Source organism: Ailuropoda melanoleuca, chromosome X, assembly GCF_002007445.2.
Source record: "Ailuropoda melanoleuca isolate Jingjing chromosome X, ASM200744v2, whole genome shotgun sequence".
NCBI classification, from domain to species: Eukaryota; Metazoa; Chordata; class Mammalia; order Carnivora; family Ursidae; genus Ailuropoda; species Ailuropoda melanoleuca.
In genome coordinates, this window is record NC_048238.1 from 83,845,394 (window position 1) to 83,873,031 (window position 27,638).

The following is a 27,638-nucleotide window of genomic DNA, read 5'->3' on the forward strand; positions in this document are numbered from 1 at the left end:
CCAGGACACACACCACCATTTTATCCTGCTTGGGGGTGATCACTGGCCTAAACATTGCGACCCGAATCCCGCACGTTCATCTCATAGACGAGGGACCCACAGCTCCCTGTTATAGCCGAGGCCGATTTATTCTTTGGATTTTCGGTGATTTGAACCCGTCACATGCCCTCCTCCCCAGCCTCCAGGGTCCCTAGAGTTCCCGCTTTCTGAGAACCAGATTTGCCTCCACCCACTCTCTCCTCCCTTCTACTTAGGGACTTCCACCTTTCTTCTCTCCACCCCCCCCCCCCCCCCCGGCCACAGTGCGCACCGTCATAAGTGATCTGATCTCCAAAAAAAAAAAAAAAAAGAGAGAGAAAAAAAAAAAAAAAAAGAGAGAGAGAGAGAGAGAGACGTGCTCTNGCATGTGGAGACGGACCCCGTTCCAGCGCTCCTTCTCAGTGAATTACAGGCTCCCGCTCGGCCGGGCAGCTGGCCTCTCCCTCGCGCGCGAGCCCGGCGCTCCCCGCCTCCCGCTGGGGTTTAATGACCTAAGCAACTTTCCTTGCCACCCCCCCGCCCTGTCTTGGTACGGCCCGTCCGGCGTTCGGCGTTCGGCGTTCCACACCCCCCATCTCCTTCCAGGTTGGTTCAGCCCCCGTCTACTCCGGGGTGGTGCTTAGCCGGCGCCAGACCGACCCTCGACTTCGGAGGGGCAGTGCCGTTCCTCTGGGCGCCTCCTCCGCGGTCGCTTCGGCTCCTTCAGCCTCCTCGGCCTCCTCAGCCTCCGCCGGGACCCGAGACCTCGGTGTATGCCCCACCCCTGACCCCGCTAGAGATATGTCTACCCCGGCTCGGCGGCGCCTCATGCGGGACTTCAAGAGGTAAAGCGACGGCAGCGCCGAGGCCGGGGGCTGCCAGGCGGGGCGCAGGGCGGGTCCCGAGGCGGGCCGGGCGCGGGGGTGGGGGCGGNCTGAAGGTTGCAGGAGGACCCTCCAGCCGGAGTCAGCGGGGCTCCGTCCGAGAACAACATATTGGTTTGGAACGCGGTCATTTTTGGGTGAGTCTGCGTTCCGGGAGATGGCGGGAGGTGGGGGACTCGAGCCGGCCCAGCCTGCCGTCGGGGACCGGCCCCTGGCGGGACCGAGAGGGAGAGGGGGAATGTTTGGGTCCGGCCGGGCCTAGGCGCCTCCCCGGAGCCTGTGCCTCGATTAGCTCAGTTCCCGCTGCCAGGGGAACCGTTTGGGGTTCTGAGGGGGGCGGAGCGGGGAGTGGTGGCGGTTAGGCGCGGCGGCCTGCGCCGGGTTGCTGAGCCCGAAACATCTCTTGGTAGTGGCTTTCTGACCCAGGAAGCGGTGGTTTACCAGAGGTAGAGTGGGCAGAGCTGGGAATAGCCGAGTCTTAGGGTGAACCTCTTAAGGGAGCAGGGAGCCCCCGAAGCGGGAACTGACTGTTTTTCTGTGTGTTGCAGGCCTGAAGGGACCCCGTTTGAGGATGGTAAGAGCGTTTCTTTACCCACCTTTCAGCAGCCTGACCATCTGGGGGAGAGGGTTCCCAGTCATCCTGGAAGTGCTTCCTATTTAAGAACCCGCTTCTCCCTAGCCTCTGCCTGCTAAAGGCTTGAGTGGACTCCCATATGTGGCAAGTTGTTCTGGCCATTGTCCACTTGACTAGACCTGCACCTTCTTGCTTGCCTCTTTAAAAAAAAAAAAAAAAAAGATCCTGGTAAGGCAATCCCTTTTTAGAAGGAGCATCATAGACAGCATTGGTGTTGAGGATTTTTGAGGTTTGGGCTGTGAGCCTGCTAAATTCAGCACCCATACTGACTTAGTATCAGCCCAGCCACTTGCTGATAGACTCAGAGACCCCAGAGACCGCCTAGTTCAGAATTCTGCCACCAGGGCAGGGACTCTGTTCAGCAGGTGCTTAATATGTGTGTTGATGTTGGGTGGGTGCGAGAGTCGCTTGTGCAGAACAATCTGGTTTCTACAATCTGGTGTTGAATGCCTGTCAGCCTCACTGCTCTAAGGTGGTCTTTAATGGCACCTTTAATGGCCCGTTTGAATATAACAGCGTTTCTTATTTTTAAGTAAGTTTTCAGTGTGTTTTTAGCAAGACTTGATGGTCACTGTTCTCAAAGCAGCTTCAGAATTGAGGGGAGCCTTAATGTACTCTCTTGACAAATGTCCAGCCTTCTTAAAGGTACTATATGTGTTGCAGTTACAGGATCTTTAATGGATTTAGGCTTGACTTTTAAAAACACGTTACTTGCTTTTTAAGTTGTTTTTTAAACTTTCTATTTTGAGATAATTAGAGATTCATGTGCGGTTGTAATTAATAATAATAATAATAATAATAATGCAGAGAGACCTTGTATACCTTTCACCCATTCCCCCACCCCTTTGGTAACATCTTGAATGACTGCTATAACATCACAACCAGGAAATTGACATCAGTATAGTTTCATGTGCATTCAGTTGCGTGCATGCGTGCGTAGTCGTTTTTGGAAAGCTTAATACATTTCAAACACAATTAAAAGCATTTGAACTACCGATTGACATCTTTAATATCTGAGGTATTTAAAAAAGAAAAGGACCTTTGTTATTTTCTTCAGTGACCAACTTCGTTCCTCATTGAGCATTTGATACACACACATGCACACACACATACACAGCACTCCGTCTGAAGGTGGGAACCCAAACACTTTTGCAGACAACTAAGCAGGTACTTACATGGCCGAGTCGGATTGCTTTCTGACGCTACCCGTCCGCAGGGTATGATGAAGGAGGGCGACTGCAACCAACTCTCTAATTTGTCTGAAATACTCCGATTTCCCTAGGAGACGGTGGACGGTCACCCGAATACTTTTAGCTTCCTCCCTGTCTCCACCCCCTGGGTAAATGTCACCCCTTCTCAGTGCCGCCATAAAAAGAATGACAGCAAGGGAGTGATTCTAAAGGCATATAGTACTTTGGTGCAGTAAATCATTTGAACTGATCCATAGCAAAGAGCTGGTTCGACTTCATTTTCCTACGCTAGGCTGGTGCTAGTTGTTTATGCCTCAGCACTGTGTGCACATTAGCTGTGTGTTTGCTTCAGCTCTGGTAGGCTTTATTTTCATTGGCTTCTTCTTTTCCTCCCGACTTTGCTCAGATGGCTTTATGCTGGACACAGCTTTATTAATAGTACATCACTTTGCTGGAGGACTGGCTACTTAAATATTTCAAGGGTGCTTCACTCGTTTTAAGTGGTATGAATTGAGAAGGTACTTACGGAATCCATTATCTACCTGGATCTTCCCCGTTGACATCACCGGTTCTATTTTTGATGATGTGTATCTCAATACCGGCTTTACTGAAAGGAGCTACTCCGGCTAAATGGCAATACCCTTTTCTGATTCATTCTCTTGAGCAGTCTGCTATCCATGGATGCTTCCTCGGGTGTCTAGAACATGGGCTGTGGCTACCAAAAAATATTTTGACCATTTTTTAATACCCTTTATTTACACTTAGGGAATTCACTAGAAAAGACTGATTTAGGGACAAGTGGCATCATTGATCCTGCTGTTCGCAACGTGTTATATAAATCAGCAACCCCAAAACTACTTTTGCTGTTTCCTTGTAAATCATTTGTGGTGGACATTTCTGGAACAGCCAGGCCCCAGTTAAAGAGATGAAGACTTAAGGAACTCTTGAAGGTATTTTGATTTAACTTCACAAACTTAAAGCGAGAGGAACATGTTCTCAAGAACTTACACTACCAGACAGAACACTGGGGGGCAATGCTTCCTCATCAAAATACCTTGGCATGTAATGCTAGTACAAAGACTATGGAATAAAGTATTCCCCGACACATCAGCTAAAAATTGTTAATACACACAGTAAGATACTAGTATTTGCTTTTTGTAAGAATTTGGTTGTAAGTCTTTTAAAAATTCATCACTTAAACTCCACTGAGGGTGTTCTTAAGGTAAATACATCCTATGATGAAGAGTATTTGGGTATTATCTTAAAAATTAGAATTTCCAGTCATCAAAAAAAATTTTTTTAGGTGCACGTACTTTGTTTTCTCCTCCAGGGTCACAAGCTGGTGGCCAAATGGCAGAAAACACACAGGTGTTTTCTTTGGCCAACACAGTATTTTCAAAAATTTGAATTTGTGAATGTCTTTAGCAGAACATACACTCTCTAGTCTAACCATATCACTCCTTATTGCCATCCCCCTGCCATTGAACGCATAGAATTTTCCCAGTCCCCGTGTATGGATGGATGGATTGATACTTTCCTTACAATGCTTTGGTCTCCTCAGAAGGATGAACAAAAGCAGTACAGTTGGTGTACAACGATGGTGAGGCTTAAGCGCTCTGTTATTTTAAAGCCTAACCTAAATATCCAGCGGATTAACTCTGGTCTCAACTGCATAATATTCTAGGATTTTTAATTTCCTTAACGTTTGTTTTGGGTCTCAGAAATTGCATTGAGGGTGGTATTAAAAAGGTTCCAATAGTACAATGTGGCTAAAAGTATGAACTCTCCCCTTCTAAATATGCATTTGAAATAAGATTTGGGGTAAGCCCTAATTGATATTCAAGCAGACATAAGCATGTTGTTTCACTTCCCAAGATAGTAAAGGAGCTGTTCGAGAAGACTTGATTCACTTATCTGGTAGCTAGCGTTGAACTTCTGGGCAAGTACTAGGCAGAAAGTTCAAGTCAAGGGTTTCGAGAGCCACCAGCCTACATACTCAGCTTGAATTCAGCTGTGAGCATTTGATGTCGCTCAGAAAGAGTCGTATTTCATATTTAAATTCATTAATTGTATATTTCTTACAGATAGTCAAGTTGGGATGTGTGGTTTTTGCCTCCTTCGGTTGGGTCTAGGGATGTGAAACTTTAGGGTTATTATAGCTACCGTGTTTCTGGAGCACTGACTTTGTGTCACTGTGCACATTTCCCTCATTTAACCCTCACGACAGTGTAATGTGGTGGCTGCTACTATTAACCCCATTTGACAGACGAGGAACTTGAGGTTTAGTCGAGTCGAGTGGCTTCCGCAAGGTCTCGCAGCTAGTAAGCAGCAAAGCAGGGAATGGAGTCCGGGTCTGACGGCAAGGCTTGTGCTCTACCGTTTCCACTTAGGCCTGTCTTACTGTTGCTTTGCCACTTTGGGATATCATACTGAATGATGGTCTTGATTTAAGGTGCCCGGGACTAGTACCTGTGTGCTATTAAATCCACCCACTTTTAGAGCAATGCCGTGATGATAAATGTCTTACCTGTAATTTAATCAGATTTCAGCATTGAGCCCAATGTGTTTATACTTGAGATGCATAAGGAAGCTCAAAGTTTTGAACTCTCTGACACTCAACCCCACTTTTTCCTGCGTATTATAATACCAGCGGCACTGAAGACGAAGAACCAATATTTCTTCCTCAAAAAATAGGAAGATTCATGACCAGGTGGTAATAAGGCGAAGTATGTTTTGATAGACTGTAGCGTGTTTGTCCATTCCAAAATATTTCACTCTTGGCCCTGAGTTATACAGTGTCTTCAGATCTGGCTTTCACGCAGTTAAGGGAGTAACAATAGTTTGGGGACTGTGTTTTTATATGTTGCCCTTTAAATTATTCTGCAACTTGAACATAGGTTCACCGTACTAAGGGCAACTGTGTTAGCAAATGGTTTCCTGCGCGTTTGCCCATAGGAAACAAACTTCGGTGTTGATATGTAAGGGATCCAGCAGTAGAATGTGGTCCCTTTTTCTTAAGTGGCAATAAACCTGTTGATGGAAGGAGGAGATTGCCAGCTCTGAAGGAACCAGTAACAAAGTATCCTCGACCTCAGGCGTGGGCTATAGCATTAGAATAAATTTATTAAATGGACCAGAGTAATGCAGTGGGACGTCCATTACCTTAGGCCGGACAGTGATTCCCTAAGTTTATCTGAAGAGATTTCAGTCAGGAAAAAACAATTGCCCGATTGTTTTCTTGGATTTATTAAACCCAATTTTAAAAAATATTTTGAAGGAAACAGTCTCCCCAAATCAGAACATCCTACAGTCCTCGAATGAGATCCAGTTCGTTCATTCCTTATAAATAAGTCTATAACCTAGTATACGTCAGAGCCTTCTGCTACCTGAGTTGACACGTATTCAGGGAAAGTAAATTCATTTCAGTAGTAGCCTAAACAAACATCATTAGAAAGATAAATTTGTTGGAGACACGAACGCAATCTAATGTGATTTTTAAATTATTTCTGCCATTAATTCCCTCCATTAGTGTGAATGAGTTGATTTTATAGTGAAGTGCCTTGTGAGTCATCCTTAAGGATTTTTGAGAGAGACTATAAAGTTTTTTCTGGCTTACATTCAATTATGTTTTCATTATAGAGTCGCTATTCTATGAAAAGGAGCCAGTGAACACTTTTATACTTATTCCCTTCCATTTTTAAAGATAATTTGGTTATCGATTTGTATTTCTAGCATTGATTTTGGAACCTTTGTACTCTCGTTGTCTCTAGCCCACGTCAAAATCACTGGAGAGTTTAAGATGGCGGCTGGTTAAAACAGGCCTCTGAGGTCTCTCAGTCTTCTGAGGCATGAGTGCCAAATTTTGGCTCTAGTTTCTTGTCATTTTAAGGACATCTTCAAAGTGGACAGTGGCTCAAGTTATCCTGCACGCAGTATTTTTGAGTTTAAGACAACTGTATTTAAGTTCAGGGGAGAATGATGGCAAAACAAAAGAACAAATCCCCTTTGGAAGTGGCGGTTCTTGTAATATCTGCTAATTTTTAGAGCCGTTCCTGGAGCTCTTACCTTACCTTGTCTCTTACCTGGTCTTTCTTTCCTCTCTACCCTGTATCTTTGCATTATTTCATTTACTACTGGGGAAAAAATGTCATGAAGCATTAAAAAGAAAGTACTACTGAACAAAGTGATAAATCTGTTTCTTAAACCTTTCTTTTCTAACTCCAGGAACATTTAAGCTTATAATAGAATTCACTGAAGAATATCCAAATAAACCACCTACGGTTAGATTTGTCTCTAAGATGTTTCATCCAAATGGCAAGTATCACTTTTAATGCAATATTTGAAACCACACTGTTAGTTACGGGAGGTGGTCCACATTGCCTGTGTATGTGTCCATAGTACCTGAGTATTTGTCGGGCATCTTGCCGTTCCCTGAAAACAGCGTGTTCACGATGGCCCCCTTGCTGTCTTGATCTCTAGTCCTAGACCGCAAGCGGTGAAGGCCCTCTGCCTTGGCTGGGGGTCTGCGGGCCGCCTGGTTTGGGTGACCTTTAGCATTTACCTACTGCACAAAAACAAGGACGCTCTTGACGTTTCCTTTTAATGTCTTGTGTTGTGACTATGTTCACAATTTGGAACTATTTCGAACAGTAGTTTTCAACCCCAGGTGCAGATCACAACGACCGTGGAACACTTTAAAAAGAGAGAGGCCTTGGCCCCGCTCCAGACCTCCTGAGTGGGAGACTGCGTGGCTGAGGGCTACGGTGTATTGGAAAAGCAGCGCAGGCGATTCTAACTTACATTCTGCTTTTTTGGCTAGTAGTAAGCCTAGAACAGCTTGCTTTTTTATTCAGGTTAATAAAGTATTTTCCGGGATATCAGACATTTTTTCGTCTTCGTGCCGAAATGAGACCTCGTGAACTCCGAGCTCTCTTTTGTTATTTCAGATAGGAGATAAGAGTTTGCAAATTTAGTGGAATAAATTTCCCACGTGTCTGGATGGCTAGGGGCCCTGGTGGAAAACGTGTACGATTTCCTGGTTAATAGGGCAGTCTTTTCAGAAGAGCGAGCCCTGAGTATCTCCTAGTTTTATACCAATTATATTTGACGGTCTTTGATTATTTCGCTGGCAATGATTAGGACTCTTAGGAAGGTAACTGAGAAGCAGTTTAGGAATCTTTTTAAACCTCACAAGCCAAGTATGCTTGACTCTGTTTGTCTCGACTGTGATGTTAAACATCTTAATGGTTTTATTACACGTAACGTACCTTCTTCTGTGCCCTTAGTCTATGCAGATGGTAGTATATGTCTGGACATACTTCAGAACCGCTGGAGTCCAACCTATGATGTGTCTTCCATTCTAACATCCATACAGGTGAATTTCCTTCATGTGACCAACTATGGCCTTTGATACGTTTCTGTTAGCACTTGAATTGTTTCTGAAAGTCCTAACTTAAGGTAAAGGGCAGGTCACTAAGACCCAAGCCCCCAGAAAACATGCGTTTGCCTGGCTACTAGCAGATCGATGTTACTCTAGGTTAGTATGCTAAGAGATCAACTTTTGTTTTACTGAGGACCATTCAGTTGAGTGTTTTGAATATATATGTATATGTATATTTTACATTGAGGAACTGACCTTTTACAAATTGTCTCTATAGTCCCTATTGGATGAACCCAATCCCAATAGTCCAGCAAACAGCCAGGCTGCTCAGCTGTACCAGGAGAACAAGCGGGAATATGAAAAACGTGTTTCTGCGATAGTAGAACAGAGCTGGCGTGACTGTTGACCTGGGTGCAGCAAAAGAAGAAGCCGGTCATAAGAAAAATATATATTGATGTGTTTGTCACCTTCCTGTTCCTCAGTGTCATTACATTACTTTATTAAAAGCAAAATAGCTGTTGTGCTGTTTCCATCTTCCCTTGCCGAGCTTTTCTGACCCCTTCTCCCCTCTCCTTGAACATCAGAAAACACCCTCTACGAGATCAAATGTACTGTACCTGGGTTACGTGCGAAAATTACTAATGCTTCGTTCCTTTTCTGTTGTGTCTCATCTCCAGTTTTAGGGCAGTATTGTGTTACTGTACTTTACACTAAGCTTTTAAAGTGAATTGTTATACAAGTGGTGCTTATGCATAGCTTGATGACCAGGATGTTATTTTTAACAAAAGGATCGCTAAAGTGTTTCATCCTGGCTGGTCCTTCACTTGTGTTGGATTTAGAAGTGAATGTTTGGGATATGGCCTATGGAAAACGGGGACAAACCCATATAAACACCCATTCTGAAAGAGCACTGGAGGCTAAAAATGCTATTATACTAAGATCTAACCAATGTGAATTACAAGACAGTTTCTACTGGTACAAGGAAAAAGTTAAACAACTCAGCCAAAGGAACGCAGCAGTAATTTTAACTGACACATCCTCTCCTTGCAAGATACTCACTGGGCTCATCTATGCTAAGTTTCAGAATACTGAAGTCTTCTGGGTTTTGGCTTTTTAAAGAGGTGTGGGAGCAGAGGATTGGAAACAATCACTAGTTTTTAAGCTAGGGAAGGTGGGAGTTCCTTTAATCTTTTCGAGGGAGCGGTGCCCCCCTAGATAAACTACAATCCCCCATCGTTTCTTTAGTTTTCATTCACCCAAGGAAGGGAGCGTATCTGTGGCAAACTATTTTCCACTCAAACCCTGAGTTAATGCTGCATGCTTTAGTTTCGTCTTCCCTTTCAGTATTATAAGAACCTCGAAGTCACATTTGTGATTTTTCTTTGGCTATTTATACTTTAGATAGACAGTACCTTTAGTAGCCGTGTGGGACAAGCTTGTACATGTTTTGTCTAATGTTCCATCGTCACCTTTTGTGCATTTGTCACTCTTCTAAATCTAACTTTGCACAAGTAACCCATGTAAAAAATGTACATTTTTCAAAACTTGTAAATAAAAATAACCTTAAAATTTTGTAGTCAAGGTATAATTATATTTTAGCTCACTATGAACTTTTAGTATTAACTTATTGGAATCTCACATCTACTCACTTTCCCCCTTGAAGCAAACATGGTTAAAGAAAAATACACACGCTGGGAGAGGAAAAAGAGTAGATACTGTTGGAGAGGACCTCCTTTCTTGTCATAAGTGTTAATGCTTTGTCTTTTTTTAACATTTTAACAAGAATGTAAAACTTAAATAAAACAAAGTTCCTTCAGCACATAGTATGGTCAATCAAGCGAATGAAATGGCTTTGGGAAGGGGGGCGATAAACACACCTGGCTATTTACTGGTGCCCCCAGAGACCAAGATCGCCCTTGTTGATCCTGACATTCCACCCCTTGAAGAAGCCCTAGCTTAAAAACAAACAGTACCAAACTATTACAAAACGGTATTTTAACTCCCGAGTGAAGTTTGAGAATACAGGTACCCTCAATCTTAAACAAAACTGCTTTCTTCTGGGGAGCAACCTGTCTCATTTTAAAGAGCCAAGAACAGTGACTTTGTAGAAATTTTCACCTCTCGTTTGGGGTAGGGTCTAAATGAAATTAAGTTTTTATATGGGGTGCCTGGGGAGCTCAGGTCATGATCTCGGGGTCCCTGGGATCGAGCCCCCACATCGGGCTGTCTGCTCGGCAGGGAGCCTGCTTCTCCTTCGCCCTCTGTGCGCGCTCTCAAATCTTAAAGATAAAAATGAAACTAAGTCTTTATGGTGTATGTACTCCACTCATCCTCTAAGACATGGCGCTTGAAGGAACCTCAATGTGGCAGAGTTCATTTAACGCATTGATTGGTTGGTTCCACCTAGAAGCATCATCCCGAAATGTGCTTAATATTTTCCCTCAAGTCCATTTCTGCTTCCAAGTAGAACCACATTAAATTGGTCTTTATGTGGTAGATTAGTTTTACATTAACTTTTTCATCCTGCTGTGGCTGGGTACCTTAAATAGTGACACTGTTAGTCACACTTTAAAAAATTAAAGTGAGATTGGTAACAAGTGCAGATTTAATTTTTTCTTTTTATACACCGCCTGAGAAACACCATTCCATCTTTTTCATGGGATAATCCCTTTAAAACCTTACAACAAAGTCAACAAGCTGATATCTAAAAGCATCATATCCACAGTCAAGGCACTACAAAATCCATTCATTCAAACATTTAATGCTAATTTGCCTTTTTTTTTCTTTACAATGTTTTTTACAAATGCCACAGGCTGCCTGCAGATAATTAGATCGATAAAGTTAAAACAGATTTGTGAGGTCCCCTTACAAACGGCAGTCTGATTTGAACTGGAGTCTTCAATTCTGCACCTGCTGATACGGGAAAGGGGGCATGGGGGAGAACCATGAGAATTGTAACCAAGTTATAATCAAGAGTCCTTTAGTTAGGACTCCTCTCCAGCTTCAGGGTACTCAGCAAAGTGAATGCACTATATCCTACTAAAAAAAAAAAGTATCCCAACAGAATGCATGAAATTCCCATTCATTTGGCCATGAAAGGAGAGGGAAAAAATCTAAAAAGTACATCTGTGAGATTCGAGGCTACATATGTAACTGAAAGAGTTACTTCCGCAGTGTAACTTTTTAAATTCAAATAAAACTTGAAGCGGCTCATTTATCTGTGGTTTTATAGCAAAGTTACTGGGTTACAAATGACTGCTCTTTAGAAGAAAAGGAAAATACAGGAGCCAACAGAATGGGGACAAATAGAACAGCGAGGCTGTCAGCAGCTCATTCTCAACATATTTTATTGTCAAGCAGAGTTAAGTGATTTCACTCTAATTCCACATCGATACCAAAGCCGATCTAAGAAGTCAGGAAATCTGGACCCTCAAATCCAGAACCAAATATATAGTTGGCCCAATTATTTGGGAGCCTTAATTAACTGTGACTACGTTAATATTCTGTTCTGTTAAACTTAGCTAAGAAAACCAGATTTACGTGTTAACGTGTCCCTACTCCCCACCTCCCTCCCCCTGCCCAGTCATTTTGGGAAGATAAAAAAAATGTAAAGAGAGAAATGAGTTTTCACCCCGCCTTGATCCGCAACGCCGCTCGTACTCCAGAGAACTGAAGGCTGCCTTTTCTGACTTGCTAAATGAACCACAGCTTCTCAAGGCTGGCACGAGCCCTGTAGGTCTTTTTTTTTTTTTTAAATCCTATAAAATCTATAAACATCCTAGCTTACGTTCCCTTTGCCACTGTTAAAACATTAAGTGCCAAAATAAAACGCACACCTCATTTCTCTTCCTACCAACAATAGGAAAGGCCACACACTGTAGGAAGAAAGGCAGTTAGTGAAAGACAAACATCACACAGTTAATCACTGCAGGTGACTAAAACTTACAGATCCAGGTATAAAAGCCAATCCCTTTTTGTTTTTAAAATACTGATTTAGCGACAACGGACAGCTTCTTTCATGCAAAATATAGAAGAGAGGGGAAAGGGAGTTACTGATTATCGTGGGCCAATGACGTGTCAAGCATGGTGCTGAATGTTGGCAGACACTCTCGGCAACCTAATTGTTCTATCATTTCACTGGCGTGTTTAACTATCGATATTACTATTTGTCTCTGAATATTGATACTTGATTTATCAGAGCTACAAAACCGAAGTCATGTCAAAGCACACAGCTGCAGACGGGGCTGCAGCATGCTGGCCCCCGGGAGACAACCTGGCGGGTGACCGACCAGCTGCTCGCATCCGCTCCATCGTTACGTCCACCTCCATGTGCTCTGGTGGTGAAATCTCTCGGGCAAACACCACTTCCCCTCTTCAAATACGCCGAAGTGTCGCTACCAGGCTGCTGCCCAGAAATAAGCACACTGCCGTTCTGACCAACGTCAGCTCCTTTTTATTCAGGAAGCATACACTAATTCTTTTTTATACATTTTTTTTACATTCCAGAAATAAGCGAAAATAGCAGTTTTAAATATGTTACAAAGTTGGCTTTGGGGGCTTAATAAGCTTTTTGAGAGAGGGACCAGCCAACTGACCTTTTCCTCAAAGCACCAATGTGTCTTCAGTCTCTTACCGAGCTGTGCCCCAGCTGTGGCCGCCCTGGATGTGCTGTACCCCAAACCACGTGAAAGCTGTAACGGAGAGTCACTGTGAGTCTCTCTGCAAGGCACCAAGAACAAGCAGCTCCAGCTTCCTTTCTTCACATCGAATCAAAGTTTTTGAAACTTTTCAACTGCTCTCTCAAGTAGTGCTCTCTCAGCATGAAGACTAGAATTTGTTAAAACTCATATATATCACAAGATAACAGTAAATCACTTCCAATATTCCAGAAACCACATGGTAGAAGTTATAAATAAATGAACACTAAAATCACTTTAAGAAAGTTTTACATCATTTAGTCGGTAAGGACATTTACACGTACAGCACAATTTATTGTTAAACATTCTTCAACTGGCTTCACACAAAGATGAAAATAGTAATACAAAATGATCTGACATTTTCAGGAAGTCTGAAATTAAGACTGTAGTTTATCATAATCAATATCAACTTTACATATTGTTGCAGATTGCTGTGCTATGCCCTTTAAAATGGGAATTTCTTCTCGGGGTGAAATTCCATTTGGATAGGTGTTCTTGCTTTGTACAAACTACTAAAATCGGAGGGGCACAGCAATACCAAAGACACAAACAGTAACTGCACGATATCATCTGCTGGATTTAAGCTAATACAAGTGGACAGAATTCTTCAGGTTCCAATATCCAATATCTAATAAAGTACTATATGAAATGAACAAGGTGAAACATCTTAAGAATGAATATACTCTGCAACCAGGACATGTGGCATTTCTTTAATTCACAAATCTGCCTCACTGGGCATTTACAAAATAAATTAGTTAAGAGCTCAGTTTGCTTGAGGCATCACAAGCTCGTAATGCCCCACTTGGCCTTCCTGCTTGAGCTGATCCAGTAGGTCTTCCTTCCGTCTCTTTCTACCTACCACCAAGTACCTATCGTGGCCTACCCCATGTGACTTACTCTTAAGACCGTACTTCTGGGCAATCTGGTGTATTTGCTTCCGCTCGTCGTTAGTCAGCTCCGTGGAGAAAGTCAAATCCGTGTGGCTCTCCGAGCGGGCGTAGTTTCTGATGATCTGTTCAATATCTTTCTTGGCGATTTTGTTTACCCTCTCTACATCAAGACCGAGCCCTTCTCGCTTATGCTGTTCTTTGACAGAGATCGGCTCCCGAATGCCCTCGCCAGATTTACCTAAGCCACCACCCGTCCAGCCCATCTTTCTCAGCAGCTGGTTTCCTATGTTATCTTCTTTGATCTGTTGTTTGTAAGCCTCCTCTGCTGAGCGGCCCTGAATCTCATTTCTGGAAATCACATCTTCGATAGCTCCTTTCTTCAAATTGTTAATGACGGTCGGCTGGGTCTTTTTGAGGGTTTTTACAGCTTCCCCAGCAGCTTCGTACTTGACCGTTTTCTTCACCCCGACTGCTTCTGCGATCACTTCACTCTCTAGGATCACCTTGCATTTCCATCGGAGGCCTGTCATTCTTTCGTAGACGTATTCGACAGTCATGCGGTTAAACTGAGCTGTGTCGTTCAGGGTGCACACTGGATTGGAAGAATTCTCGTAAACTACAAGATCCTTTATATCTTTCTTCTTTCCAGATCCCCTGGGTGAAGAGCCTGTCTGGCATTGTGAGCTTTTGACCGAGGGGTAAGTGGGCTGTGTTTTTTGAAGGATTTTCAAAGCCTCATCGGCAGCTGCGTGTTTACTGGTTTTTTTGGTTCCATAACCTTCAGCTAAGCAGTGATCTTGCAGAAACACTCGGCACCGCCACGTGCGATTTGGCATCATCTCGTATTTGTATTCGACTGACATTTTGTTGTATGAGGCAGAATTGTTGAGGATGCCGATTGCATCGTTTGCATTCTCTGTAAGGACAAAATTGGTCCAGTGTTTGGCGGAAGCGTTAAAAATCGGCTGCCCGGAAGCATCTTTAGCCAGCACCACCAGCTCTTCCGGCGGCTTCAGAGCCGGAGGAAACTCATACGCGGGCATGCCAATCTGACACACCACCAGGTCCTCTCCAATCGTGTGCTTGAATTTCCGCCGCACAACGCGAACTTCGATACGTTTCTGCAAGAGTTTTACAGCTAGCTCAGTAGCTCGATCCCTGGACCCATTCTTGCTGCCAGCATAACCTGTGGTTAAGTAGATATTTTGGCATCTAACTTCACACGCATAGCCGTCTGTTAGAAGTTTTTTATTTTTGGGGATGTCGGCAGGAGGGATCTCTTTTAAAGGAGCGTATATGTACTCAGGATTTGTCTTACACGCCTGAATACACCGAGTTAACATATATGTATAATTAATTTTATCAGAGCCAGAAGTCATCTCTGGGTTAGAAAGGTTCTTCCAGATAGTCGCTGTTAATTTTTCAATAAAATACTGCTTCTCGGCTACCACTGACTCAGGAAATGTCTGTGACGGTGAAGGCTCAGGAGCTGACTGAGAGTTTGCCTGCTGTGACGTGCTGCTTGGGGCGGGGTTCCCACTGTCAAAATACATGTTGACTGTTACGGGCTGGTCTTTTGTGAAAATAAATCCTGACGAATCACAATACTGAGAATCCCCATCTTGCACGCTGAAAGAGTCTTGAGTATAATCTTGGTAGCTGTCTCTTGGCGTGCTGGCTAAATGTGCTTGTTCATTTACTTCTTTTGTCTGAGGGCCGTAAGGGTCTTCCTGTCTTTCATCTTTTGAACTACTAGCTACAAAATGTACAGGCTCAAAACGAGGTCTCGCATGGAATTTGGAACCGGCTTGCTTTTTAGGAGGATTTTGACCTACAGAATGAGTGAAATTTACAATTCATTAAAAAGGGAGTATTTCAAAAGAAGCAAACAGGAAAACAGTACCGACCATATGACTCGCAAGTTGCACTGTTGGTACAAGATACTTCCCATCACAAAAACTGCAGGTCATTTAGGTGAAGGGACTCAAATATCAACGTAGGATTCCAGTATAAGAAGGGATGTTCCCTGTCCCACGTGTAAGGGAAGAAACTTGACAGAAAATATGCCACTGAATCGGGTATGCAGGTCAGCACCACACGTGACTGGCAGGTGCTTTTGTATGGAATGAGCTGAAGCGCAGGGAAGTGTACGGAGTAAGAGGCTGTCCGGTGTAATCTCATAGCACCTGTGCTGGAAAGCGCCCTTCTTAAAAAACTGCAAATGGAAGAGATGGCTCTAATGCAAAAGAGGTGATGGCCAGGGGCGTTTACACAGCCCCTCTCTCTCTGGTAGCAGAGGTAACTCTGTCACAGTTCTTTATGGGGTTGGGACAAAAAATCAAATAAAAATAATTACCAAAAGATCCCACAGGTTTTCAACTTCAAAATCTTAGTTCTGACCTATTCTGCACAAAAGGGTGGTTTGCTGTATTTTATCTCTAGAACAAATAGCAGCTGGAAACTAATGACTTATGGGGGATATTGACTTGAATGCTGTGAAGAACTCTCTGTTGAGGTTAGACCAGACACTAGAGCTCCCTCCCTACAGCACTGTTCAGTAGAAAGCTGGTCCATCTTGGGCCCATCCAAGAGGATTTAGTTACTTAGATGTTCAAATGATCAGAGTATAAGGTTGTTCTATTTAGAGGGAGGTTCCATGGCATGGACTTCAAGGATGGCATTATCGTGTGACATCAGTATTCTCAGTTTTCAGTTCTATTTAGCATCCTCAAAAAAAAAAAACCTGTACATAACTAAAAGTTAAAACTCTTTTATATTTGTTTAAGATCTAATGTTACCAATGTTATTTAAGACCACATACCACACTCATATCATTTTTTAAAAAGTCATGTTGTTTCTTCAAATCCCACCTTCCAGAAATAAGTATACTCACCATCACATCCTGAGAGGTGACGTTTTTGACCTTTGGAAGGTTTGGACAGCATCAGATCATATGAAGGCATCTCCCCAATATCAATACCTTCAGCCATTTGGAGAATTTTTTCCATCAGGCGTGGGCTGTACCTATATAAATTAATATAACCCACAGTTAAAACAGGTAAGAATACAGGTTTTATAAAAGCTTCTAAATGAGCTAATCTTCTAATTGCTCCCACAGGACTTTATCAACAGAGTATCTTGGCTATAAAACTGAAGAATGTGCCCTATAATACTTACCTATCAAATGAGTAATTATGTTACTGTCACTAGAAGACATACGAACATAAAACCAAGACATTTAAGTGAAGATCTTATCTTTAATTTGAATTAAAAGCAGCCATATAAACTCATGATTTTTCTCTATCATATATGTATATTATATGTAAATAATTACATCTGTATATTTACAGAGTACTAAGAATGTTAAGAGTGTCTGCATTGTTAACATCCAGACTGTGGTTTTTACCATTTCCCACAGAAAGGAATCAGGCTCCTTAGAGAAATGGCTGAATCCAAGTCTGGGGGAGGAAATGTACAAGATGAACTTGGGAGATATTCCTGTGCTTGGAAACAAAGAAGCTGTGAAAGGCCTCAGGGGTTGTGTCAAATGGACTCAGAAGCCAGTCTGAACACACTCCTACTGGCAAAGTGAGCCAAATGGAGTATCACTAAGAATAAATAACCTGCGGTGGATTCAGACACAGCAAAGACGCTAACAATCCAATAGTCTGTAATGATACTTACAAACTCCTTCTTGGAAGATGGTAGGGAGTCAAGTCAGTATTCCAAAACCAGGTAATATTAAAGGAAGAAAGCAAGCATTTATCTGGCATTTTCCTGTACAAACTGTATGTCAGAGCAACTACGAGTTGATGAGAAAAATCTCTTTTACAGAAGCATTCCAGCTAATAAGTGAAGGACAGACTACTGCCATTTTGCAACCCATCATAAAATAATAAATAACCATCGATGGATGCTAAGCCTATGAGGTGAAAAGTTGATGGGGAAGAACCCAGAAAGAGACCCCCACAAATATGTTCGAGCTGCGAAAGCAACTCAATAGAGGAAGACATCCTTTTCAATGAACGGTGCTGGAGGAAGTGGGCATCCATCAGCAACAAACAAAACCTCAACCTCACTTCTCATAGATGGACCTAAATGTAAAATGTAAAACTATACATTTTTTAAAAACACACAGGAGAAAATCTTCAGGATCTAGAGCTAGGCCAACAGTTCTCATACTTGACCCAAAAACTAGACCCATAAAAGGAAACATTGATAAAACGGACTTCATCAAAATTAAAAACTTTTGCTCTCAAAAGCCCCCGTGAGGAGGACAAAAAGACAGGCTACAGACTGGGAGAGACAGTTACAAACCAAACATCTGACCAAAAAAAAAGAGCAACTAGCATCCAGTATAAATGTCTTTCGAAATACAACAGAAAAAAATATATATATATTTAAAAATGAACAAAAAGACATGAACAGAACACATAAGCAAACAGGACAGACATTGCAAACAAGCACACGAAAAGATGGTCAACATCACTAACTACCAGAGAAATGTAATTTAAAACCATAACGAGGTATCATTATGCACCCTCAGAATGGCTAAAGTAAAAAAGAGCGACAACATCAAATGCTGACAAGGACACAGACAAACCGGATCATTCATCAGCGGCTGGAGGGAATTAAAAAAATGGTATGGCCACTCTGGAAGACAACTTGGAAGTGTCTTATAAAATTAAACATGCAATTACCACACGACCTAGCAATGGCCAACCCCCTTTTTTTGGCCATTTATCTCAGAGAAACCAAAACTTACATTCACACAAAAACCTGTACATGAATATTCATAGCAGTTTTATTTGTAACAACCAAACACCGCAATCAGCTCAGAAGTCCTTCAACAGGCGGATGGTTAAACTCTGGTATGTACGCACCTCAGAACACTACTCAGCAATACAAAGGAATAAACTGCTGATACACACAATATCGTGTATGACTGGGAAGGAAATGGAGGTGTTTGGTTTTTGGGTTTTTTTTTTTTTAAGATTTTATTTGTCAGAGAGAGGGAGCGAGCACAAAGCAGGGGGAACAGCAGGCTGAGGGAGAAGGAGGCTCCCTGCTGAGCAAGGAGCCCATGTGGGACTCAATCCCAGGACCCTGGGATCACGACTTGAGCCGAAAAGAGATGCTTAACTAACTGAGCCACCCATGCATCCCCGGATGTGGTTATAAAAGGGTCATATGAGGGATCCTTGTAGTACTGGAACTGTTCGATATCTTGACTGTGGTAGTGGATACACAAATCTATACATGTAAAAAGCTGTATTCAACTAAATACACACACGCACGCACACACACACACACACACACGAGTACTAGTAAAACCGGGAGACTGAATAAAATCAGTGGATTGTTAACAATGTCATTGTCCTGGTTTTGACATTATACAATAATTTTGCAAAATGTTATCACTGGGGGAACTGGATAAAGAATGCGGGGCATCTCTTTGTGTTATTTCCTACAACTCTATGTGAATCTATAATTGTTTCAATAAAAATTTTGATTAAAAAAAGTTGATGGGAACTTTATAATCTTACTATCACTAAAAGATGAAATAAGCAGACATGTGCCCCCTTATATGATACGACAGGAAATACAAAGCACTATTTATAAAGTATTGTCCTTCAAGTAATTGAATCTAAGCAAGCGCCTCGCTCCCAGAAGTAAACATCACCATAAGAACCTAGACAGCCAAATCGAGAATGAAGGAGACACTATGTGACAATCCAATTTCTTCATCAAATTAACAGCATGAAAATAAAAGGATAGGGGAATGGGGTTATAGATTAAAGAAGACAGACCAATCAAATACAATGCATGGACCAGGTTTGGATCATGAATCAAACAAACCAACTGTAAAAATACACATGAGGGGCGCCTGGCTGGCTCAGTCCATAGAGCATGCATCTCTTGATCTCAGAGTTGTGAGTTTGAGCCCCATGTTGGGGGTAAGAGATTACTTAAAAATAAAATTTAAAAAAATACACTTTGAGACAAATGGAGAAAACTGAACATGGATTTTAAGAAATTACTGTTAATTTTGTTGAGTGTAAATAATGGCATTATGACTCCATTTGTTAAGTAGGTTCCACACTCAGCATGGAGCCCAACATGGGGCTTAAACCCACGTCCCTGAGATCAAGACCTGAGTTCTGAGCTGAGATCAAGAGTCGGATGCTTAACTGACTTAGCCACCCAGGCACCCCTATTATGACTCTATTTGTAAAAATTCTTACCTGTGGGGCACCTGGATGACTCTGTCCGTTAAGCATCCAACTCCTAATTTTGGCTCAGGATATGGTCTCAGGGTTGTGAGACAGAGCCCCATGATGGGCCCAACGCTCAGTGGAGCCTGCTTAAGATTCTCTCTCTTCCTCTCCCTCTGCCCCTCCCCCCACTAAAAACATAAAAATAAAAATTCTTGTCTGCTACAGATACATACTGAAGTATTCGCAGGTGAAATGACGTCAAGATTTTCTTTAATATACTCCAGACCATCTCCCACAAAAAAACTAGGGGCACAATAGAAGAAATGAGAAGGGCAGCATGACAAACTGTTGATATTGCTGAAGTCGACTGATGGGTACATGGAGGTCCACTAAACTCCTCTACCTTTGTGTGTTTGATTTTTTCCATAATAAAAAGCTTCAAAACACACAATTTTTAAAAGGGTTCCTTATAAACTAGATTGGCTCCTTGACAGAATATCTTATAACTGCAGAGAAACAAACATACAGGCTCAAGCAAGTTTTTGTTACCATGGGGACTACTCATCCTTCCTACCTTGAGAGCCTTTCCTGGCCTATGACCAAAAAAGAGACTCCTGGTGGCATTGGGAAGAAAGTTCTGAATACGAGTAACCATCACACCTTGACATGTATAGGTTCTGAACCTGAAGGTCACATTCTCCATTTTTGCACAACTGGTTCCACACCCATCAGACGTCTTTCCTTGCAGAGCAGGGAAGGCAAGACATGGCGGCCTTCCCTGACAGATTCGCACAAGCTAGCTCGGCTGTAACCTGCTCTTCCCACTGATAATTATTCCCACTGCTGCTGCTGCTGCTAACATCAGCATCTAAATGCCAAGAGTAATTTTATCTTCATTTATTCTTACCTGAACATCAGCAAGTATAGCCTTAAAAAATGCAGCCTAAAAAAAAAAAGGAAGTACAGCCTAAAACACTGTACTTTTTATATATCACTTCCATTCAGATTTGGAAGTCCAATTTCCAAGGTACAGGATGAAAACAAAAGATTATGAAAATGAAAGTCTATAAATCTTAAACTGCTGATGCCACTTTGGCCACCTGAATGCCACTTTGGCCACCTGAATTGGTACTACACTCAAGCCACTCACCTTGAGTTCCAGTCAAAATTCTCCAGACTTCAGTTCCAGCCTGATTCCAAATCTGGCACACAACTGTAAACGGCATGTATGCCATACACACAACGTGCATAAATGATGCATTTGGGGCTCATTCCGCTCATTTTTCTCTCACGTTTCTTCCAGCATTAGTAATGATTATACCTACTTACTCTTCCCTATTCATCGTATCTGCCACAAAATTCAACATCACCCATGGGCTATAAAAATCAACCTTTGCGTAGGTTGTGAACACAGTCAGCTTCTCAATTCTTTATTAGGAAGTCGTAATACTGAGGAAACGCATCCAACCTGCTCAAACAATAATGGAAAAGACTGTATAGTACCTAACTCTTGACTATTCAGAGAACAATACAAATATTAATCTAGAGTCTTTAATAAGACCACTAGGATTACATTCCTATTTCTAAAATTCTTCAGAGAGTAGCTATCCAAGAACAAAGAAGTGGTTCCACAAATTTTAAATAAGCCAAGCCAGTAAAACTTTCATTACTGGTTTCCATTATGTATTTTTTCGTCGTAGATTTATTTATTTTTAAAAGATTTATTTATTTTAGAGAAAGAGAGATGGCGCATCAGCGGGAGGGGCAGAGGGAGAGGGAGAGAAAACCCCAGGCAGACTCCATCCTAAACACAGAGGCTGAGGCGGGGTTCGATCTCACGACCCTGAGATCAGGACCTGAGATGAGGACAGGGCCAAAATCAAGAGTCATTCACTTAACCGACTGCACCACCCAGGTGCCCCTAAAGGTGTTACTTTAAAATCTACCATGAGGGGCACCTGGGTGGCACAGTCGGTTAAGCAGTTAAGCATCTGACTCTTCATTTCCCCTCAGGTCCTGATCTCAGGGTCATGAGATCGAGCCCTGCCTCCGGCTCTGTGCTTGGCGCTGAGCCTGCTTGAAATTCTCTCTCTCTTTCTCTCTCTCTGCCCCCCCCCGCCCTGCTCTCTCTCAAATAAACAAATAAATCTTAAAAAGATAAAGTATCACCTTTACTCCAGAAATTTTAGAGAACCCACCAAGAAAAGCACCTACAAACCCAACCACTGATAACTTCCTCAATCTTCTATAGATCGTCTATGTTAATTCGCAATCTGGTAGGGTGGGGGGTTGTTCTCAATTTATGAGATCATAAGTTTTTTCTGTCATTACCACGTGAGTTTTAATGGCTACACAATATTTTACCTTATGGAGAGACCATGATGCAAAGTATCATTAAGGTAAATCTAATACAGGAATTTTAAGATGCATGCATATTATATATTTAAGTCTGTTAATTTACCCATTTGATCACAAATGCTTAAAAAAAGAAAAACCTCAGCAGGCCTTCAGGGTTTTCAAAGATAGCTTATTATGTACCAAGCTTTTGGAAATCAGGATGCTATTCAACCGTCCCACCATGCCTGGCATACATAAAGATGATTTATAATGGACGAAGACATATGACTTCATGAATCTTACATTCTTGAAAAAAGATAGGCGCATACTTATGATCTACAATGGCACATGAAATTTACCAAACATTTAGTAATGCTTCCAAAATTTTAAAAAATTTATTAAACTGCTCTACTCGGTCCAAAAACAGCTGAGGTTTGAAAACTAAACAAAGATCAGGATTTCCAAGTATAAAATTATTTATTCAAAAGTAGTAATAAGACTCTTAACATCATAAATGACTAACACACAACCAGATTATTGATAAATCTTTTGAAAGCTCCCACTCCCATTTCTTCAGCAGGTGACTGATGCAGGCTACCTATGTGCAAAGTTAGTTTCACAACATGAGCTCCACTGGCATCTACTTTCCAAAAATCAGTCTCATAGCAACAAGGAAGAGACAATAATCAAGGCAGCAAACCTGGTTTCATTTTAAGATACATTTTTCCTATAACTATCTCACCAAAAATCAATAGGCCAGGATTCTGCTTCCAATCCTATTGATGAAGCATAATCGAAAACCTGAATGCTCTAGTTAACCAAACATTCTGCTTTATTAAATATAGGCACATTATCTACAGTTTTTAAGTAAAATTCGCAGTTCCCCAGGCATTCATATGAACAATTATGTGAGCGCTATAGTTGATTAGAAGACTGCACTAACTTCTCTTTTTTTATTGTTTCAGAGATAGAGTTCAGTGATTCATCAGTTGTAATATCACACCCAGTGCTCATTCCATCAAGTGCCCTCCTTAACACCCATCACCCAGTCACCCCATCCCCCACTTACCTGCACTAACTTTTCATTAGTCACAAGACATATCTTAGAAATCGCTTGCAGAAAGAATTCTTTTGACAGGTTTACTCTTATGAAGCAGACAAAACAATGAAAAGAAATAATTTCAGCTATTTGAGCTTCCTGGTTGCCTGGACCATGAGGGAAAGTGATCAAAAAGCAGATTGGAAAAACACTGCTTTATTTTATCCTACAAAGCAGTGGTTCTCAGGGTGTAATCACTGGACCAGCATCACCTGATCATCAGTATCACCCGGGAACTTGTTAGAAATTCAAATTCGGGGGCGCCTGGGTGGCTCAGCCGTTAAGCGTCTGCCTTCGGCGCAGGTCACGATCCCAGGGTCCTGGGATCGAGCCCCGCATCAGGCTCCCTGCTCAGCGAGAAGCCTGCTTCTCCCTCTCACGCTCCCCCTGCTTGTGTTCCCTCTCTCGCTGTCTCTCTCTGTCAAACTAATAAATAAATGAAATCTTAAAAAAAAAAGAAAAGAAATTCAAAATCAGGGGTCCTGCCTGAGACCGACTGAATCAGAAAGCCTGGGGTGGGGCCCAGCAATCTGTGTTTTAACAAAACTGAAAGTTGATTCTAATGCTTGCTTAAGTTTGAGAACACTTGCAGAATCAAGATAGTCAAGCTTGTTCCATGAAAATTGCTACTATCACCAAAAGGAATGAAACATGGTTACCTCCCTGCGCATGTGAGCTCCTCCTGGCTTGGTCTTATGATCAAGGAGTTTTCAAAGATACCCTTGACCTAGGAGTTATTTCAGCCCTAACTAAAACAGAACACAGAAAGCCCTTCATTGGGGGGAAAAAAAAGTGCTACTACTTACAACCTGTTCCCAAAGTCAAGGGATGAACAACAAATTAACAATTTAAATTTAGAATAGGCCGTTACACCACGTATTCTGCAGTTCCCTTGAGAGAACAATCTTCTGTCATAGAACAGACCAGAAAATGAGCTCTGGCAACATGAACCTTAGGAAGCACTGGAATGTAGATTTTACCCCCCGAAGCTGACAGCTAACATAAAGCCTGACTAGCGTGGAACACTGCACTTGGTCCCTAGCTTCCAAGATTCTTTATTGCCCCTTCCCTTTCTCCTGTATCTGTTATTAGATACAATGTAAACATTATTTTTCAGTTAAGCTATTTGATGTTATAGCAATTCATGTAGTGATGGAACTGACTTAACTAAAATGTGACATGATGACATGTAAGTGTGTGTGCGTGTGTGTGTATCTCCATTCATCTTGTTACACACAGACACACACACACAACACACAGATGTGCTTGGGTGAGTGCATACACACACAAAATGTCCTGGATGCTTGAGCTTTTAACACCAACTACCATTGGCCTGCTTTGTGTTGGTTAATGCCTTAGTTATATAAAGGGCTGTTGTTCTCAGAATGAAATCCTGAGATATAATAATGATGTGGCTTGTGTCAGTTACTTGCTTTCACTCCTGGTCCATCCTTCCCAAATATAGCAGCTGTGTCTCAGTGGAAAGAGCATTAGAAGACCTGAGCCCTAGCCCCGACTGTGGGACCTTGGAAAAGTCATTTAACTTCTTGGCCTCCATTGATTTAGCTGTAAAAATGAGATATCACCTAATTCCCAAGGTTGTTGTATTAAGAGAGATACATAATTAAAATATGTTGTACATTATAAAGCTATATTCATCTGTTCACCCCACACATATTTATTGAGTGGCTATCGTGCAGAAGACACGTTTGTAGGCACTGAGGATACAAGTGTGAACAAGAAAGCAAAAACCTCTTTCCCAAAGGAGCATACATTCTTGTGGGAAGGTAAGATTTATTAACACAAAGGACAGCTATTCTCCCCCACGTAAATTTTTTTTTTCAGGATTCAGATTTCCCACGGCCTTCTGTGATATCAAGGAGATGTATGATTATAGGATAAAGGTACTTTTTCAACTGCAAAAACAATATTGATAAGTGATGGTCAATTAGATTTATCTGACTTAATAACTGAGGCTTCCCCAGTTGTAACCAGTTCCTCCAGTGAAATCATCATTGTCTCTTGGGCAGAAATTATACTAACCTAGAGAAAACAGGAAAAAATAAATTTTTGTGATCACAGCAAAACAAAGTATACACTGGATGCTATGTTCAACAATTAAAGGTAGAAGTGGACAATCCTATTTTTCTGTATCTGTTATGGTCATTCCTAGAACTGAATTGGCTGAATTTGATTTGATCATTTCCAGAATTTCTCATTCTTCCTAATAAAAAATTCACTGTGAGGCAGGAGTGTCCAAAAAAAGAAGCCTCTCAGTCTATCAAAGGATTGATGAGTCTAGGACCGATTTGGGGGTGCAGAAGGACAGAGGTCCAAGTAGTCTGTTTTTTAAAAAATGTGTTGGAACCATACTGCAGTCTCCATTGAATGCAAAAAGCTCTCAAAGAGGCCTGTTTAGAACGTGCACCAGGTTCTAGGAATGGGGACACACACACCCACACCCACCCCTAAAACCTCACCCAGAGGCCAAATATTAATCCTTCTGATCACATTCAAGGTGAAAGGAAAGCAATCCATTTTTAGAGTAAGATATATCCATCTCTTTGTTTGCGTCCAGACATATTATGCGCAAATCTACAAGCAAGGCGGACCCTGCAGCTGAGAGACCTCATACAAACCGCCTCCCCAAGAAAAGACAGTAAAACTCCGCCGGGGGGCTGGTGCTGTTTTATTTAATGGGGATGGAAAGAGGGAGTGGTCAGGAGGAAACTAGCAGGGTTCCCTTCGCCCCCCCCCACCGCCCGCAGACCCTCAAAGCCCCGACTGTGGAGTATCTCTGCGGATACCGCATCCTTGCAAGGTCCTACGCAGGTCCGAGATTCTGCTATTCGTCATTTCCCACGCCCTCCAAAACCACCGCCACAATGACCACCCCTCAACAATCGCCTTCCAGGTGCTGCTTTATCTCCAACCCTGGTCCTGGAGGAGCTGCTCCCGCGATCCCCGCACCCTTCCTCCAGTTGTTATCTCATCCCCTACTACCTCGCTCGGCTGATCCCCCCAGACCAATACTGAACCCTCTGGTGTCCTCCAGCGCCTCCGAATCTCCAGCTTCTAAACCCTCGTCCGTATCCTGCCCTCGTCTCTATCCCGACCCCCATCATCGAGCCCCCTAACCCGACCCTCACACCTTCCTCACCTGCAGCCCAGGAAAACGTGGTTGGTCCAGGCGGCGGAGAGCGCGAGGAGCTGGTCCAGGGCAGCCCCGGGATAGCTGTGCAGGTGCCGACAGATGAAGCTGCGCCGCAGAGCCCACTGCCAGTCACTTTCGTGGCTATAGCGCCACTGCTCCAGCACTGGCTCGGGCGGCGGCGGCGGGAGGGGGGGCAGCGGCGGCGGCGACAGGAAGTCGCCCCCCAGCAGCAGACGTCCGCCAGCCATCTTCTCCGCCCCCAAGCAGGGACCCCAGGGATGAAGCCGGCTACCCACTAGGAGCGAGCGGGAACGAGGGTCGGTGGGAGGGGCCGGGTGAGGAGGGGCGCGCCAAGGCGTGAAGACCAACTCTCAGGGGACTGGAGTGTGTGCGTGGGGGGGTGACCGTTAAAAAGGAAAAGGCCAGCACGAGCTCACGTCCCGACGCCGGGGCGCAAGCCGGCGGCACTCCTCCAACTCGTGGAGGTGCAGGACGGCACCCGCAGTCACACGCGCGCCTGGGAGGCCGGGCCCGGCCAGGTGCACCGCACCTCCAGGGACCCGCAGACCCACGCACGGCGCGGTGACCAGGGGAGACACCAGCACGCTCTGCTCCCCCTCCTCTGGGCTCTAGCCTACCTACCCGCGTGCCGCCCCGAGGTTGTGAGGCCAGGGCGCGTGCGCCGCGGTTGTTCCCTAACTTCGAAATCCCGTCGCCGAATCTCGCGCGAGGTACATTTTTCGCTCCTGTGACGACTAGGACCCTTTGACGCACTACGGTGACAAGCAGAGGGCGGGGACTTTGGGAAGGGAATTTTGGAAGGTTCTCTAAGGTTCGGGAACATCTGCCTGAAATCCCTGGAAGGCGCCCTCAGATGACTGTTGGCCCCACGGCTCGCCTGACGCTTTTGCCTGGGTTTTGGAGCGGTACGACAGTGGGACCATGCCCTTTTGCAAAGGGGAGGGGGGGCGGGGGACTTCGGTTTGGATTTTACACTTATTTTTTTTTTAAATGTCAGCTCTCCGAGGCGCCTTTTCTTCAGAGGCTAGCTTGAAAACCTCCGCATCGTGCGTCATTAGCTTTGTATTTTATTGTGAAAACATAGGGAAAATGTAATACTTTGCAAAGAAAATCATC

At 43.2% G+C, this 27,638-nt stretch overlaps 2 protein-coding genes across 3 annotated transcripts; one reads left to right on the forward strand and one right to left on the reverse strand.

Moving 5' to 3' along the window:
• The first annotated feature begins 611 nt into the window (after window positions 1-611).
• On the forward strand, window positions 612-9,922 carry UBE2A (ubiquitin conjugating enzyme E2 A). Of its 2 annotated transcripts, XM_034649996.1 has the most exons (6): window positions 612-863; window positions 959-1,039; window positions 1,451-1,476; window positions 6,951-7,040; window positions 8,012-8,100; window positions 8,384-9,922. In XM_034649996.1, the coding sequence occupies exons 1-6, from the start codon at window positions 820-822 to the stop codon at window positions 8,510-8,512; spliced, it is 459 nt and encodes a 152-aa protein (XP_034505887.1). In that variant the 5' UTR covers window positions 612-819; the 3' UTR covers window positions 8,513-9,922. The 2 variants fall into 2 exon arrangements, with proteins under 2 accessions (XP_034505887.1, XP_034505886.1); XM_034649995.1 differs by lacking the exon at window positions 6,951-7,040 and having other exon boundaries at window positions 625-863.
• Window positions 9,923-11,959: 2,037 nt separating this feature from the next.
• NKRF (NFKB repressing factor) lies at window positions 11,960-27,190 on the reverse strand. The gene is made up of 3 exons (XM_011229080.3): window positions 26,508-27,190; window positions 16,587-16,717; window positions 11,960-15,524 (listed from the first exon to the last, which is right to left on the reverse strand). The coding sequence occupies exons 1-3, from the start codon at window positions 26,747-26,749 to the stop codon at window positions 13,567-13,569; spliced, it is 2,331 nt and encodes a 776-aa protein (XP_011227382.2). The 5' UTR covers window positions 26,750-27,190; the 3' UTR covers window positions 11,960-13,566.
• Between the last annotated feature and the right edge of the window lie 448 nt (window positions 27,191-27,638).

Bases quoted from the DNA above. Each gene is read 5' to 3' on its own strand.
- UBE2A (XM_034649996.1), top strand. From the start codon at position 820: ATGTCTACCCCGGCTCGGCGGCGCCTCATGCGGGACTTCAAGAG. The intron at 1,477-6,950 runs GTAAGAGCGTTT...TTCTAACTCCAG, and splicing joins AGGGACCCCGTTTGAGGATG to GAACATTTAAGCTTATAATA. The intron at 8,101-8,383 runs GTGAATTTCCTT...TTGTCTCTATAG, and splicing joins CCATTCTAACATCCATACAG to TCCCTATTGGATGAACCCAA.
- NKRF (XM_011229080.3), bottom strand. From the start codon at position 26,749: ATGGCTGGCGGACGTCTGCTGCTGGGGGGCGACTTCCTGTCGCCGCCG. The intron at 16,718-26,507 runs GTGAGGAAGGTG...TAATTTATATAG, and splicing joins CACGTTTTCCTGGGCTGCAG to GTACAGCCCACGCCTGATGG. The intron at 15,525-16,586 runs GTGAGTATACTT...CTCATTCTGTAG, and splicing joins TCACCTCTCAGGATGTGATG to GTCAAAATCCTCCTAAAAAG.